The sequence below is a fragment of the Elephantulus edwardii genome, unplaced genomic scaffold, assembly GCF_000299155.1.
Source record: "Elephantulus edwardii isolate Elephantulus edwardi_28Jun2011 unplaced genomic scaffold, EleEdw1.0 scaffold00007, whole genome shotgun sequence".
In the NCBI taxonomy this organism is placed as follows: Eukaryota; Metazoa; Chordata; class Mammalia; order Macroscelidea; family Macroscelididae; genus Elephantulus; species Elephantulus edwardii.
Window position 1 is genome coordinate 21,476,888 of NW_006399757.1, and position 17,753 is coordinate 21,494,640.

Here is a 17,753-nt window from a genome sequence, read left to right on the forward strand (position 1 = left end):
AATTATTAACCTGAAGGCAGGTAGTTCTAACCCGCCTAGGAACACCATGGAAGAAAAAAGCCTGATGATCTAATTCTATAATGATCACAACCAACAAAACTCTGTGAAGAAGTTGTATCTATATCATATGGAGTTGCTATGACCCAGGGTCAACATGGTAGCAACAGATTTAGCTCTTTGGTTTGGAGTTATCATTTTAACCTAATTTTCCCTCAAGTAGAGAAGCACGTACTCTGGTTTATGCTGACCTTGAGTCACCCCTTCCAAAAGCCCTAGGCCTCCAAACCTTGCACTTGACCTCCTGCTTACAAACGTATATTTTTTGGCCACAATTCAGTGGTGGCCCTATACTAAATTACACAGCATCCCATAAGGTTGGCAGTGGTGATAGGAAAATCCATCAACTACTGTTTCAATGGCCAAACCTTCTTTTAAATCATGGCCTGCAGACCTCTCAGAAGGCTTAATGGCATTTTACTGTGAGTTTGGCTGGAAATGTGTTAAGTGTTTTTCTCTCTAAGAAAATTACAGGCTTCTCTTTTTAAATAGTGACTTTATGGAAACAAATGGATACTGGCAAGCAGAATGTCCTACTGCTTATTGAAAAATACTATTAGTCACTATTATCTACTTGCACATCATTTTGAATAAGGTCTTGTTTCTGTCCCAGGATGAGAATGCCACATACTGTTTATATGATAAGAAAATCCTTGCTTATTAGGGATATTTTTCCGATGGAGGTCATCTTATGGAAGAAGAGACAACTCCCTCAAGGGCAGGGCTATGTTTTATTCATTTTTTATATTTAGTAACTAGGACAGTGCTCTATACATAGAACGTACTTAATAAATGTGGGTTTTTTAAACAATGGTGATGTTTAATTAGGTCTTGAATGTATCAGAAAATTATATTTTACATAATTATCTCAACTTATGTAAAGCTTTTTAAAAAAATATATTGTAATTTTTGTGCCATTGGTTTATAATCCAAAGTCTTAATCACATCAAGCAATCAAAACCAACTCAGACTTTTAAAATAAAGAGTAGCTTGGTGATATAATCTATCATCAAGCTACTAGTTGAAATCAAATCTATGTCATACATCATAAAAAAGAGAGACTGCAAAATACTTGAGAACTATGATTGCCATTGTACAAAAATAATGAAGACAATGTATGTAAAAATAGTACATTGTGTAGCAAACTATAGGAGAGTTATAGTACTTTGATAATTTCCATTGTCACTGCTATTATTCAGATTTAAAATAGTCTATTAAAATCAATATCATGGGAGTGAGTAAGTTGGAAACTTCCATAAGCAAGGTTTTTCTAATCATTTCTGGGCTGAGGGTAAAGAGTAATTAGTAGCACGTCAACTGGCACGATTGTCGGTGATGTTAGGTGCCATCACGTCAGTGATGATACATGGCGACCCTATAAACTACAGCTCTGAGATTTGCCCTATCCTGTGTCATCTTCATCATCTCTGGTACACTTGAACCCATTATTATAGACAAGGTGTCAATCTTTCTTGTTTAAGGTCTTCTTCTCTTTAGCTGACCCTCCACCCTTCCAAACACAATATATTCATTACTACTCCGCAACTTACTGGAAAATTGTTCAAGACAAAAAAAAGTGTTAAAATGCAGGCAAGATGCTAAAAACCTAGTTTTTAACATGAAAATGTGATAATGTCATCCTTTTGATGTCATCCAATTGAGCTCTTCCAGTGATTCTCCTTCCCATTCTAAGCAAAGTCAGATTCTTCACAATTAGCCATGAGAGTCCTCCACACTCACCACCACAGAGGGATTGCGTCTTTGCTCTTTGGAGAGGCCTCTGCATGAAAAAGGCAGAGTGCAGGACAGGTTTAATTCCCATTCCTTCATTTAAGATAAGGACTCTCAAACCTCACCACTTAGTGTAGGCTACCCTACTATCACAGGTAGCAAATTTTTACCACTCAAAATATCATGCAAACCATTATCCTCAGACAAAAAAGACCACAGTAAAATGTATCCTCATGGGTGTGTATAGCCTCCATTTCCCTCCACACCCTGTCTCCACCCGTTGCTCCCATCCCCACTCTCTATTACTCCATTTATATGTAATTCTGGAGTATCAGTAAAGCAAAACTAGTGTTATAAAATATCAAATAGTAGCTTCCTGGGGTAAGAAGTAGATTTCAATGAGAAAGAGATGAAAGGACTCATGGAATGATTTCAAAATCCTTATATTCAAGAAAGTTTCCTGGGGCTTGTGTTGAAAACGGACTCAAGTCGACAAGTGCTGAAGCCAAACCAAAACCTATTGTCAGTAAGTCAGTTCCAAGTTGCCGGAATCAACTCTATGGCTACAGATTTGGGGTTTGCTTCAGTCCTTCCCCTTCTCTGTTTCAACACAGCAACCATGTGATTCAGCTGAAATATAAACTTAATATTGTCACATTTCTACCTGAAATCCTTCAACAAGACTCCGTTTCATGCTAAATACAGTAAACTACACAGCTCTATGGGGTTGAACTTCAAGCTCATTGTTTTTATATTCTTGGTTTGCATACAATCCACTTATATTGTATTTCACACATATACATTGTGTTTTATATAATCTTTCATTTACATTGTGTTTCATATAATCATTCATATGCACTATACTTTAAAAAATTAATTATTATTGATCTATGCCTATGAGTCGCAAGCGACTTGATGGCACATAACAGCAACAATGCCTATTATTACCCCATCTTTTCAAATCCCTGTTGAATCTTTCCTATTCTTTCAGCTCCATTCCCACACCCACCCACTGAACTTGGCTCGCCTAATAATTTCATCCCTGCCCCTTTTTCTGCCCCTCTCCTATTTCTTTTTTTCCTTCTGGAGATTTATACATATCTTACTATTTATTCTCCTATTTTTACAATAATGGTCTTATGCAGTGTTTGTCCTTATGAAACTTAGTTCACTCAGCATAGTGTTCTCTAGATTGTCCCATGTAAATAGTAATTTACAAAATCATTGTTCTTTAGTGTAAATCATTGTCCTTTAGTGTTTAAGCTCCTTTTTGATCATGACTTTCCCCCATTCTCCCCTTGAACACACCATTGAACTTTTCATCATCTGATAGTCTGTCTGCATACTTACTCATTTTGTATTATTACCTCTTCTCCCTTGCTGAAATATGACTGCAAGGCCTTTGTTTAACTGCATTGTTTCCAATACTAGGACAATATCTGGCACTTAGCAGATGTTGTTGTTGTGTACTGTTGAGTCAGAACAAACCTATAGCTGCTGGACAGTGGGTTTTCAGAGTCAGTTAGTTGCATGGGGGGATATTGCTCCTCCTTCTTCCGTGGAGCAGCTTCCGTGGGTACCTTCGGGATTGCAGTGCAGCTTCTTGCCACTAGGCCACCAGTGCTCCCTACCTATGTTCATAGCAATGTTATTCAGAATAGCAAGAAAATGGAAACAGCGCAAATGTCCATCAACGAATGAATTGAGAAATTATGATATAATTTCGCAACAGAATACTATGCAGCACTAAGAAGCAAAGATTACATAAAAACATTGGAGAGTCTAGAAAGCATCAGACTGTGAACTAACTCAGTTTCATAAGGACAAAGATTGCATAAGACTATTATTGTAAAAATGTAAGGATAACTAGTAAAATGTATATAAAACTCTAAAAGGAGAAGAAAAGGAGGGTGGGAGGGCTGGAGTGTTGGTAGTAGAGGAAATCATTAGGATTACAGAGTTTGGTGGGCATGGTTTTGGTATGTAAAAGAATTAGGAAAAATCCATTGATGATATGAAAAGACAGGGCAACAGTAGGGGTAGATCAGTAGTGATTAATTTTATAAAACATGATGTGAATAATTGTAGGAAACACAATGTGAATGAAGTAATGTATGAAGCACATTGTAGAGCAATGGAACATAATGCATACAAAATTTTAGAAAAAGAAAAATTTAGGTGGAAAAACAAAACAAAACAGAATGGGTAGAACAGTATATAGACAGAAAATTCCAGAAGGTCAAGATTTAAAAGAGGCTGTGGTAGCAGGGATTCCTTGCTGATGTCAGATGGATCCTGGATGAAAGCAGAGACTATCAGAAGAATGTCTATATGCTCACAAAATTTATTCTTTTTGTTTCATTTCCTGTTCTCCATGTCCATCATTCAAGAATATAACTGGTGGTATTATTTTGGGGGGTATATAACAACTGAAACATCTGATTTTTTGAAAATAATTATCTTTTTTTGTTATTTAGAATATATTTAGCAAAGCATATACCAATTCAATTAAACCACGTAATGTTTCCTTCCTCTGTTCGCACAACAGCCTCTTTGCCTAGGTATAGGTTTCACATGAGCGAAATAAGTGCTCTGGGATTCCCATTCTTCTCAATGTCAGCCATAACTTAGTATGATCCACACAGTCAAATTCCTTTGCATAGTCAATAAAGCACAGATAGACAGTCTTCTGGTATTCTTTACTTTTAGCCAGGATCCATCTGACATCAGCAATGATATCGCTCTTCTAAATCTTGCTTAATCTTCTGGTAGTTCCCTATCTTGAAAATTAAGAAGGGAGTGCATCAGGTTTGTTTTGTCTCTCCATACTTATTCAATCTGTACGTAGAGCAAATTATTTGAGAAGCTGGTCTCTATGAGGAGGAATGTAGCATTAGGATCAGAGAGAGAGTCATCAACCTGTTTTATGCAGATGACACAACTTGCTTACTGAAAGTGAGGAAGACAACATTTCTGTTAAAAAATTTTTTTTATAAATTAGATACAGGATAATTCTAAGGCCTAAATTGGTATTTTCCCAGATTTGTTCACTAAAGGTTTCTACAAACTAGTTTCACTCCATGAATCTTGTTCACGAGTGAGATTACGAGTGTTGAACAAGGATTTATGCATTGGGTATGGACTTCCACTCTGTTACTGATTTGGACCTGCTACCTCAATGCAAGAGGCTTCTGGACTAACTAGTCCCTTCAATGGAAGCATGGCAATGAGCACCTGCTTGCCCCTGGGGAAACAGAGGAAGCACACAGAGATGCTGTGATAATGTGGTTGCATGCTCTTTGAAATGTTAAAAGTCATAGGCAAATCCAAAGAATAATTATCAGGAATAATTATTATTAATGGAGGCTCAACTACACCACATCAATGAAAAACTTTAAAAAAACAAGTCCTTTGCTAATTATGAGGGAAGGCCTTCAATCACAGTTTCATTCTTTGAAGACAGAGAGTTGCTTTGTTGCAACCCTCATATGATTTTCTTACTCATCACTGTCCTTCTGCAATGTGAACAGTGTGCTTCTCAGAACCCTATCAGCCTGTATCTGTGCCCTCTGACATAGTATGTATACTACCTAGAGAGATAAACAATAAGCCAAATGGCATCTTGCATGAAGTTGTGGGTGATTTTTTTAAATTAAGCCCCAAGAAAAAGTAGTTATCCAAAGCTGAACTTAGGAGACATTTTTCCATTCATACACATATTTTGGTGTGCTTGCAACAGTTATAAGACCTTAACTCTGCATTTGTACATGGCATTGGAGGTTTATTTCTTTATTACCATTTCTAGCAGCACTGTGATGGTTAGGAACAGAAAGGGAATTTCTTCAAGGGGATTTCCTCAGCTGGAATTTAGCCAGGAGAGAGATGCTAACATAGAGGCTCTCAGGTGCCAAAAGCATCACGGAGCTTTTATAAACGTGCTACATCAAGCTGATGGGTGTACTGGTAGTATAATAGTTAATTTAACCTCTTGGCTACAATACACAAGCTGGCAATTTGAATGCACCCACTGACTTCCTTCAAGAAATATCTGGTAACATGTTACTATAGAGATTACAGCCTAGAAACTCTGAAGGACTACTCTATTCTGTTACATAGGATCACTGCCAATGCTGCAATTCAGTGCTACGAGGTTGAGTACAACTCATAACAACCCTGTGGATAACAGATCTGAAGCCTGTACCATCCTCATCATCTCTGACACACTTGAGCCCATTGCTACAGTCACTGTGTCAATTCACTTTGTTGAGGGTCTTCCTTTCATTGACCCTCGACCTTTCCCAGCATGCACAGCATCTCCTAGCAACATGCCTAGAATACGTGAGACAAGGCTTTGCCATCTTTGCCTCTAAGGAATATTCTGACTACATATTTTATCTGTTTTCCTGACAGTCCATATTCAGCCCTCTTTTCTAACACCACAACTCAAAGGCAGCAATTCTCCTGTCATCCTCATTTAATGTCCAACTCTTAGATGCATAGCTGTGATTGAAAAGACCATGGCCTGAATCAGGTGCACCTTAATTTTCAAACTGACATCATATCTCTCCACTTTGGAGAGGTCTCTGACAGTGATCTTGCCCAAAGCAATACATCTCCTCATATCCTGACTTCTGGCACTAAGTGGACCAAATAAGTAATAGAATCACTATGAGAGAAAATTACTTGATGGCACACAAAAATCAAGCTCACATGTGTGAGGTGCTAAAGTCTAATCCACTAACTTCTTTTCTATGCTACCAAGCCAAAGGTGGGCGAGTTTTAATTCGCGGCCCTCGGGCCTGTCTTTCATTGTTTTTGTTCAAACATTCCTCTAGGTCATATAGCCCTGGTGTACAAGTTGCCGTACTATTCCGTGTTCACTTGTGGTTGCTGTGAGGCTGAACACTGTGACACTGATGTGTCAAATACGTTAATGGTTGGCTACCCAATGCGGACAGAGAGTGGGGTGGAGCTCCCCAATTAACACAAGCTTGGAAGGAGGAGTGGCATCCACTTCCATAATAGCTTGCCTCCGGAAACCCTATGAACCTGGAGAGATAATGAAAGGCACCCGAGCGCCGAGGACTCTCCTTCATAGGGTCGCTATGAGTCGCCTGTGACTCGACGGCATTTAACAACAACAACTTCTTTTAGGATATTTATGCTTTCTCTTTGATCAATCAAGTTTACCATTGAGAATCTAATTTTAGAAGGGAAAGGAACAATTTATATATATAAAGCTTTCTCCAGGAAAATGTGCAAATAAACTTCCACTCAAAAATGACAATTCATTTCAAAGAATTCATTGTTGTTGACTCATAGCAACCTTAAGGCCTCAAATTCAGTAACGTATTTTCTGTGAGTTAAAGAAACAAAAGGATGATAATAGCTAATCTTCACAAGAGCTTTATGAGACAGTGTGATAGTAACTCTTTTACAAACAAGCACTCTGAAACACAAAGGGTTGAGCAACACGTAGGAAGTAGAGAAGCCAGAACCCAGATCCAGACCATCCACATTCTGGTCCATTCACATGCCCACTGCACCTCAGGGTTACTCACCTGAATCCCAATCAGGTTCCAACCCTCATGTTTTCCGCTGCCTTCTGGGAAAGAAGCTTGAAACATTGCAAATTGAAGGCCTCTTGGAGAGTTATCGTAATCCTCTTGTATACTACTTATTTTAATCCTCCTAGGCAGGAAATGACGCCAAGGCAACCATTGTCTTTGCTTTTGGTATATGTAGCAAAAGTCTAAGCAAATAGTTAAAAGTTTACAGGAAATAATTAAGAAGCAGGTTGCTAAATGAAAGGTCAGTGGTTTAAATTCACCCAGATAATCATCTAATTCTGGAAAAGGAGTCATCTAAAACTCTGTGGAGAACAGTTCTACTCTAATATATATAATCTAATATATATATATTTCTCAAATGAAGTTAAATAAATACTTATACAATCAAATTACATCCCATGAGATGGATAAGTATCTTAGTGATTTCTGTAAATTTAAATCCTTCCTAAATCTTGTTCGTCCCCCAAAATAAAACTTCTGAGATACTGATATTCTTAATTGCTACCAAATAGAACCTCTCTAATCTGTTCTTTATTGACCAGTAATCTAGCCTATGTAAGGCATTGTTTCTTTCTACAATAAACATGAGTTAATTATTAAGGGATTTTTGTTCTTACCTCAATTTACCTCATCTTTTACTTGTTAAAAATTTTTTCACATGCACACCCATGTTTATTGCAGCTTTGTTTACAATAGCAAAGAGGTGAAAGCAGCCTAAGGGCCCATCAACAAACGAATGGATAGAGAAGCTGTGGTATATCCACATAATGGAATACTATGCAGCATTGAAAAACAAGGAACTCATGCAGTGTTATTCAAAGTGGGTGACCCTGGAGGACATTATGCTGAGTGAAATATCTCAGTCACAAAGGGACAAATACTGCATGGTGCCACTGTTGTAGAATGGGTCTGACATCAGGGTGGGGGTATGACAGAAAAAACTGGATAAATTATGTATATTGTATTGAAACAGATGAGGGAAAGAACAGATTAGAAGTGATATATGATTGAGTATTATGGTGAACACAGGAATCCAGAATTAAGGTTGCACAGAGAAGTGTACTCGGGGTGGGGGGTGGGGGGAAGGGACATGGGAATTGTATACTAATGAAGGATTTTTTTTCTCTCTTCGGAGGGGGAAGCGAGCTGGTGGGGCGGGGTGGGCAGGGAGAAAATTGCGGCAATGAATGAATGGAAATCCAAAACCTCTGTGTAAAAAAAAAAATAAATAAATAAAATTAACAATGAAAAAAATAATAAATTTTCACAGTGGTAAATTGTTAGCCTATTAATAAAGTTAAAGGGTAAATGTACTGAATGATAATGAATAATTTTATGTTATCTACAATTATTAACTTATTTGTTAGCATACTTAGAATGGGTAGGGAGAGATTCCAGCTATTAAAAAAAACCAAAACAAATGTTTAATTCCAATTTAGGCAGTATACATGTCCTTTTCTGAGCAAAGACTTCAGATTTTGAAATCACATTTTCTTTTTGAAAGATCTTAACCTAAGCATACATATATTCACAGAAGTTCTCAACAAGATCTTGGAAAAGAGCTACTTATGGCTTCTAAGTACCCAACACTTATCATCCCATTTAATGGAGAGAAAGCATACTCAGGTGAAATGGTCTGGAAAGATTCTCACATTGCTCAGCCATGAAGCTAGGAAATTTGTAAGTCTAGTGAGAAGAGGTTCAAACGATGTTCCTAGGAATACTACTACACTAGCATTTCCAAGGAGTTTCTGGGAGAAGGGAAGAGAGTAGAGGTTTAGGGACAGAAGAACATTACTTGTGAGAAGCTAACTATTCCCCTCAGTGACTTCTGTCTATATTAGCAATTCTATGAGGAATGCTTTAAATCACCCTGTATTTTGAAATCCAGCCTAATTGCCTGGTGATTTATGACTCTTCATAGAATTGTGAAATAATCTGAAAATTGCCAGCAAACTGTCAGGTAGAAATCTATCTTCCTGTTGACCTTTTTTTGGTCAAACACATAACTGTTTTAACTTTGTATAAATTGTTAAGAAAGAGAGGAAACACTAGGAAATTCCTTAAATTTATTCCTTTTAGAAGCAATAATAGCAACAAAGACATACTGAAAACCTATTCACCTACTTTTAAGAAGTCTAGAAAAACAGAGCAAATTATACTACTTCCTTTATCTTTATAGTAATTCTGATTAACAGAAGAAGCATTAACTTCAACTCCTTAATTTTTTTCTTTTTTTTTCTTTTTAAGGAGGACTTGACTGCCAAAATCTCTTCCCTGTTTTAAGCTTAAAACAATTTAACTCTGAATTTGTTGTTGTTTTTGTTCCCTATGGCTAATATAAAGAAGCCCTATTGACACAGTGTGTTACGGGTTGGGCTAATAACCAAAAGATTAGCAGTTCAAATCCACAAGCCACTCCATGGAAAAAAAAGATGAAGCAGTATCTTTCTATAATGATTTACAACCATGGAAATCCAGTGAAGAGTTTCCCTAAGTCTAAATCACTTCAAAGGCAACAGGTTTTGGGGTTTTGTTGTTTGGTTGTGTTTTTCATTCTGTACATCAGTTTTAGGCCATATTTATACTTTTCTAGAATCCTAGAAAGTGTTCATTTCTTGCATATTAATTATTTACAGGCCTTCGAAGTATAGACAGCCCCTCTCATTTAAATTATTAAAAAATTGTGATTTATTTGAGGAATTCAGATATTAATTCATGCTGTAATCAATTACATTCTAATAAAACATCTATGAGGATAGGTGTGTCAGACACAATAAGATTGGCAAGGGGGGTAGAGCAGGGTTTAGGGCTGTTGTACATAGGATTCCTATGAGTCCCAGGTGACTAGACGGCATGTAACAACAACAAACAATAAAATGGCTGTCTTTTAGACCACAAGACAGGCAGAGTAAGGAAGACACAGATGGGATAGGACAGGTTTCCAGCCTGCCAGGACACAATGGCTTCAAGGCACAACTGAAATTATCATTCCTCATTCTCAGTGTACCTCATCCACAGTGTGTCCTCTTGCAAAATAAATAAACCCGATCCACATGCAGTGCCTAATGAGTGCGGAAATAGAAGGCCTACGTAGCTGCACTCTGTAAGGAACAGAACCAAACCAAACACGAAAGTGACCTGTCAATTCTAACTCGTAGTAACACACTTTGTTACAGGCGGAGTGAAGAACGCTCCGTGGGGTTTTACATGGCCGTCTATGTAATCTCTGTCCTCCTCCCTGTCGGGGACCCTGTCAAGGACCTTGGTATTCACTATTGCCACATGTTCCTTATTAATTAATGCATGCAGCTGACAGAGAGCTGTTTGTTTTGTTCGTTTGTTTTTTTTACTATTGTTATAAATGTGAAATGCCAAGTAATGAGAGATACATCACAAGCAAAGAGTAGACCTAAATACAATGATATGGATGAATATCAGAAATACTATGTTAAACAAAAATCCAGGCACCTAAGAATTTATGACTGCATTATTCCATTTATATAAAATACAATGAAAAATAAGAACTAATGTAGTGAGTAGTGGTGATATTTGGTGTGGGGAGATAGGACAACAAGAACTAGAAGAAAGTGTGGAAAATCTCTGCATGGTTTTCTTGATCTAAGTACTAATTATCTGGATGTGTTCAGTCTGTGAAAATAGATTGATAGTGTGTACGTGCATAAACCTATATAATGTACAGATAGATGATAGCTAGCTAGCTAGCTAGCTAGATGATAGATAGATAGATAGATAGATAGATAGATAGATGATAGATAGATAGATAGATAGATAGATAGATAGATAAGATAGATAGATAGATAGATAGATAGATAGATAGATAGATGATAGATGAATAATACTGTGGATGTTCTTAATGTGTACCGTCAAGTCAGAACAGACCCATAGCTGACCCTCCAGTGGATTTTCAGAGGTAGTTAATGGCACGGGAGGAGATCACCCATCCTTCTCCCATGGAGCAGCTGGTGGCATCAAACTGCATGCCTTCAGGACCGCAGCACAGCTTCTTGCCACTAGGCCACCAGAGCTCCCAATATCTTGTATATATAACATTTGTTTTTAAAAAGTTACAACTATGATGGTTTTTCAATCATTGTATACCCAGATCATCTAATATCCTCATTTCAGAAATGTGAAATAGTGAGTCGAGGCCCCTCAGTTCCTGCAAGACACTAATAGCCATCTAACGAACCTCGTTGCTTTTGAGTCAGAACTGCCTCAGAGTGACCTTCCAGTGGGTTTCTGTGGCTTTAAAGCACATGGGACAACGTGGCCCATCTGTCTTCTGTGGAATCACTGGTGGGTTCCAACTATCGGAGACTTTGGATTTGAGTAGAAACTCACTACAGAGTTCCCTAGGTCACTCCTCTTATAAAAGCCTTTCATTTCTCTCCTAGTTTTCAGATTCTATAATTTTAAAAGCCACTGCAGTAGACTCTAATTAACTGTCTTATTTTCTTTTTACATCAATCAGTTGGCCTTCTATTCTGTTCTATTAAGGAGCACTGGTGGCTTTGTCGTTGTTGTTAGGTGCCATCAAATACAACACATAGTGGCCCTATGAATAACAGATGTGACTCCTGTTCTATCCTGTGCCAATCCTCACCACCCCTGATACTTAGTGATAAGGAGTTGTGCTGCTGGTGCAAAGGTACACAGTTCAAATCCACTAGCTGCTCCATGATAAAGCTGGGAAATCTCCTCTCATGCAATTTACTACCTAGCTCTGAAAAGCCATGCAGGGTCAGCTTTGGATTGTTTCTGTCTCGAGGGCACACAACATCAATAATCTACTGTGGTTTCCAAATTATCGTATCCAAAGACAAAGTTCTTTGACACGTCAAATAACACATCCACAAATTTGTTTTCTTACATGTTGAGGAGTTCTGGTTTTGCACTAATTTTTCTCTTTACTTTCTATGCACACTGTTTTCTAGGCTAGCAAAGGTCGGACTACCATAGTGATAGCACATCGACTGTCTACTATCCGAAATGCAGACCTGATTGTTGCCCTAAAAGATGGGAGAGTAGTAGAAAAAGGAACGCATGCTGAACTAATGACAAAACAAGGTCTATATTATTCACTTGCCATGTCACAGGTAATGTCTACCCGATAAAACTTGACTTCAGAGGATTGTGGAGAGAGTATATAACTCACTAGAAAGTAGAAGTGTCGAATTACAATCTTAAATTTCACAGAGCAGTCAGACGGTATTTATAGCTCTTCAGTGAAGAAGTATTTACTGAGACCTCCTCAACATTGTACTAGATAATATAATGAATGTTAAATAAGAAGAATCAGCACATAACCTTATACTTGTAAGGAATAAATAGGCTTCAGAACTTGTAAGTGGTAGATGTGGGACTGTCTATCCCTCTGTATTATGATATTTTTTGAATTTTTTTTACTGTTTTATCTACAAAATTCTAATACAAATTCAAACAAATTCTTTTAATTTCCCTCACCCCACCTAACAAATTGTGCAATCCGATGATTAATCCCCTCTTCCCCCTGTACATCCACATCCCTCTACTTCCAGCCTCTCCCACCCTTCCTGGATCATTATACTCATTCTACGATAACTATCTTATACAATATTTATCCTTGTGGGACTGAGTTAATTCACTTATTATAATGCTCTTCAGTCCCAAGTTAGGTACTAATTTACAAAGTTATTGCTCCTACGTGCTGCATAGTATTCCATTGTGTGAATGTACCATAATTTCTCAATCTATTCATTTATAGTTGGACATGTGTGCTGTGTCCATGTTCTTGTGATGGTGAATAATGCTGCTATGAACATTGGTGTACAAATCTCAATTTGTGCCTCAGTTCTCATATTCTCAGGGTATATTCCAAGTAGTGGAATAGATGGGTCATATGAAATTTCTATGCTCAGCTTTTTGAAGAAGTGACAAACTGCCTTCCAGAATGGTTGCACCATTTTACAATCCCACCAACAATGTTTAAGAGTTCCTTTCTCACCACATCCTCTCCAACATCTATTACCTGATGCCCTGTTAAACTTTGCCACTCTTACTGGAGTGAGGTGGTACCTCCTTGTGGTTTTGATTTGCATCTCTCTTATTGCCAGTGACTGGAGCATTTTTTCCCTGTGTCTGTTTGCAATTGAAATTTATTGTAGAGGTAAAATGCATAGTTCTACGTACTATGTGTACATATGTATATGTACTATATGTATATAGTTTGTACATATTACATACAGTAGAAATAAGCAAGAAGGGTGGATGTGGAGTTGAGGACACTGGATTTCCCTACAGGACATTTCATGGAAAAGGTGTTGAAGTCTAGAAGGCAGGGGCTTCAGAAGGAGGAGTCTAAACAGAGAGCAATATGGAAGGAAGAGGAACCTGACACTCATCTAAAAGAATAAGAAGCCTATCTTTTCCTAAGAAAATATGACTATGGAACCAAAAATTGGATAACAAAGTCAGATAGTTAAATCTTGAAAAGCAAGACAGAAGGGCTGAGGTTGATATATAAGACACTAACATGGACCCTAATATTCAGTGGTCAGTAAATATCTGTTGACATGAGTGGATGCACACATAAATCCATACCTGAGTACATGCAGCTTTCCCACAGGTAAATCAGAAAGCTCAGTTTTCTTTCCACAGTTAATTTTCACAATTCTAGAGAGATACTGATAAATTTTCAGTCTTTGAGATTGCTTTTTCTGCATGCCAAATTTTCAGTTATATGAAAATTAATTTCATGTGATTTTTTTTTTCAAAAATCCAAACTCACTGCCATCAAGTCCATGCCAGCTCATGGTGATCTTCTATTATGTTTCCAAGGATATAAATCTCAATGGGAGCAGACTTCTTGGTTTTTCTCCCATGGAGCAGTTGGTGAATTCAAACCTCTGACCTTTTGGTTTGCAGCTCAATATGTAATAATGCACTATGCTTCTAGGGATACCTTAATTGTTTTAGGACATAAAATACTAGTTAGAATATGTGACAGGAATGAGAAGCTAGCTATATTCTTTATTCTTGACCTAGTAGAAGTCTGCTTTACAAAGGATGTCCTGTAGATAAATAATCACAAAATTTTTATTTCACTTCTTTATATTTCTAATTCTATTTTGGAGGCCAATGTCATTATCATTAGAATCCTTTACTGTAACAAATTAAGTCATTAGATGCTCAACTACTAACTGAAAGGTTGGTAGGTTGAACCCACCTAAAGCTGTCTCTATCTTCTTATCAAACTTAAAATTCCAAATTTCAAACCCTAGCTTTCTCTGCTTTGATAAATATTTCTGAGAATACCGTATAAAGCAGTGATAGTGGAAAGGGTGCTTTAAAGTATAAAATATGATTGAAAAACTTCCCAATTCTGATTTCATATCACGTCAATCCATATTTTGTATCTTCTTAAAGAAGAAAAGTTAAATAGTATTTGTCTGTTAAATTTGTATGACTTTCATTTCATTGTAAAGGAGACTTAACATTTTATGAAGTTACTAAATACAAAATTTTCAAACTACTACAATAATTGTGATCCAATTAACTCTGTTTTGAAATTACAGAAAAATCACTACACTCTTCTTTTTCTTTAGGGTTAATATTGTTGTGGTGTATCGAGGATGACTCATAGGGACCCTATAAACAACAGATCTGAACCCTGTCCTGTGCCATCCTCATCATCTGTGACACACTTGAGCCCATTGCTGCTATATCATATGTTAGATATACTATACAGTAGCCAGAATAAACACCTTGATTTACTCATTCAGATAAGCAGAAAAAAAATGTATCACCTTCATGTCAATCTGTCTCATTTTTCTGTCAATAGAAACAAAAATCAGACTTACAGCATTCTGGCTTAAAACATAGTCTTACCCTGTAACATAAACAGTTTGACGTTGACCTTGTTCCTTTTGAGTTTCTCACTCTCAAGCAGCTGGCACAATTCTTTTTTTTTTTTAATCCATTAGACGATGTTATTCTCTTCCAGACCCAGGACTAGCCTCACGTATAATGTCTAGAGACACCTGGGAGGAAGGAATCAGAAGAGTTATCTCTGAGTCCTCTTTCTCAGAAATTTCCTACATTGCTTTCTCTAGGTGTTTACAGAGTTTTTGAACTCTGGCACCATAATTCATAAGGTGTTGCCCTGGTAACCCAAAGCTAATATCTCTGAAAAGAAAGATGGTCAGTCTCCCACTACGTAACTTACAACCCTGGAAACCAGATGGCAGAACTGACAGAATGATAACAAATTTGAACTTTCTTGAAAAAACAGAGTCCCTGGGTGGTCACCTTTCTCACCACCAAGAGGTTGTGGTCAAAGTCTAATGAAAAGCGCCTTGGAATAAAGACCCAGTAGGGTTAAACCGGGTGGCTCCTTGGAGGCAAGGATTCTGAGGCTCTGTCTAACTTACTTTGGACATGTTGTGAGGAGAGACCGGTCCTTAGAGAGGGACATCATGCTTGGGAGGGTGGAGGGATGGCGCAGGAGAGGAAGGCCCTCTATGAGGTGGATTGATTCAGTGACTGGGATAATTGGGATGGGAGTGTCAGAGACAGTGCGATTGGCACAGGACAGAGCGGAGTTTAGGGCTGTTGTACATAGGGTCGCTATGAGTCGCAGGCGACTCGACGGCACATAACAACAACAACAACAGTGACCTAATTGCAGAAACCAGCTAATGGAAAATTTTATTCAGAGCTCTAATTTGACACACATGGATGATAGAATTTAGAGTAGATTTGATGGCAACTGGTTTGGGTTTTTTGTTGTTGTTTTAAAGAAATCACAATAACTAACCTATTGTTAGTCACTAATATCTCAGTATGAGTTAGACCTGTTAGTTCTCTCTCTAGCCTGAAAACTGTTCAATAAGAACTGCATGACAGTGGCAGAGTCACTAACTGTTTGGAAGTTTGCTTAATAGTGTTCTTTTGAATTTTGAGGATTTGTCTTAATGATTCTTATAATTCTTCATTTAAGGAAATTAAAAAAACTGATGAACAGATGGAATCTATGACACACTCTACTGAAAAAAATATCAGTTCAGTATCTCCATGCTCTGTGAATACCATCAAGTCAGGCTCCAAACAAGACTTTGCTGACAAGTCTGAAGAATTAATACAGAATAAGAAGGTAAAAGTTGAGCTGTAAACAAATTGTTCCCAAATATTCTTCCAATGAAATCTGCATAATGCTTATAATGTTTATAATCCATTTATGATGTAGTTTTACAATACTATCTTTATAAAACTTAAGTCTCCATCAAACTTTGCTTCAGCATCACTGAGACACTCTAAAAAGGCCTCCTAATAAGTTTGTATTTATGTTAGATGTGATTGTTGGAGCGACAAATGTCACGAGAATGTTATATTACAAATTCACATTGACAGATAAATACATAGTAGATATCTATTCAGAAGAATGGTAGGCAGCAATACAAAGAAATGGACTATTGATTCATACAGCAGTGTAGCTGAATTTCAAAATAACTTGAGCAAAAGAAGTGAGTTTGAAAAAATATATATACTGTTTAATCCTATTTTTATAAAATCCTAAAAAAAATGCAAATAAATCCAGAATGATAGAAAGTGTATTTATGATTGCAGTGGAAAAGATTGGCAGCTAAGAGGTATTACAAAAGATAGATTACAAAACACAGGATGAATTTTTTTTTAGTAATAGCCATATTATCATTATCTTGACAGTGGTGATGGTTCCACCACATGTAGTTATGTCCAAACTTAACAGGTCATATTGTTCTGTTGTTATATGCTACTGAGTTCGTTCCAATTCATAATAATTCTATGTAAAACAGATAAAATCCTGCTCAATTCTATGCCATTCTCACAATTTCTTCTATGCTTACACTCTGTTGCTATCACTGTGTCAGTCTAACTCCATATAGGTTTTTCTCCCCTTTTCTGAACCTTTACTGTTCTGAGCATGATGCCCTTTCCAAGGACTAGCTATTCCTGATAATAGGCCCAAAATATACGAGAGGGCTTCTCATGGTCCTTGCTTCTAAGGAATATTCTGGCTTCACTCTGTTTGTTCTTTTGGCAATGCATTTTGTATTCAATACTTTCACCAACACCACAACTCCAAGAGACCAATTAAGTCTTCTTAATCTATCATCCAACTTTCACATGTAGGTAAAGCAAATGAAATTACCATGTCTGAAGTCAGGCACACTTTAGACTTTAAGCTGAAATCCCTGCTCAATTTGTCTAATGCAGTATATCTTTTGATTTATTGACTGCTGTTTCCATGGGACTTAAAATAAAAATCTTTGACTATTTCAATGTCTTTTCTATTTATCATTATGCTGACTATTGATCAAGTTGTGAAGATTTTTGTTTTCTTTATATTAAAGT

At 37.2% G+C, this 17,753-nt stretch overlaps 1 protein-coding gene across 1 annotated transcript in view; it reads left to right on the forward strand.

The window, feature by feature from the left end:
- The window catches only part of LOC102861656 (multidrug resistance protein 1-like), a 152,996-nt gene that overhangs the window by 40,679 nt on the left and 94,564 nt on the right, over positions 1-17,753 (forward strand). Inside the window, exons 14-15 of the mRNA XM_006880286.1 lie at positions 12,317-12,478; positions 16,360-16,512. Of these exons, the coding sequence (XP_006880348.1) occupies positions 12,317-12,478; positions 16,360-16,512 (315 nt within the window). The remainder of the gene's footprint in view (positions 1-12,316; positions 12,479-16,359; positions 16,513-17,753) is intronic.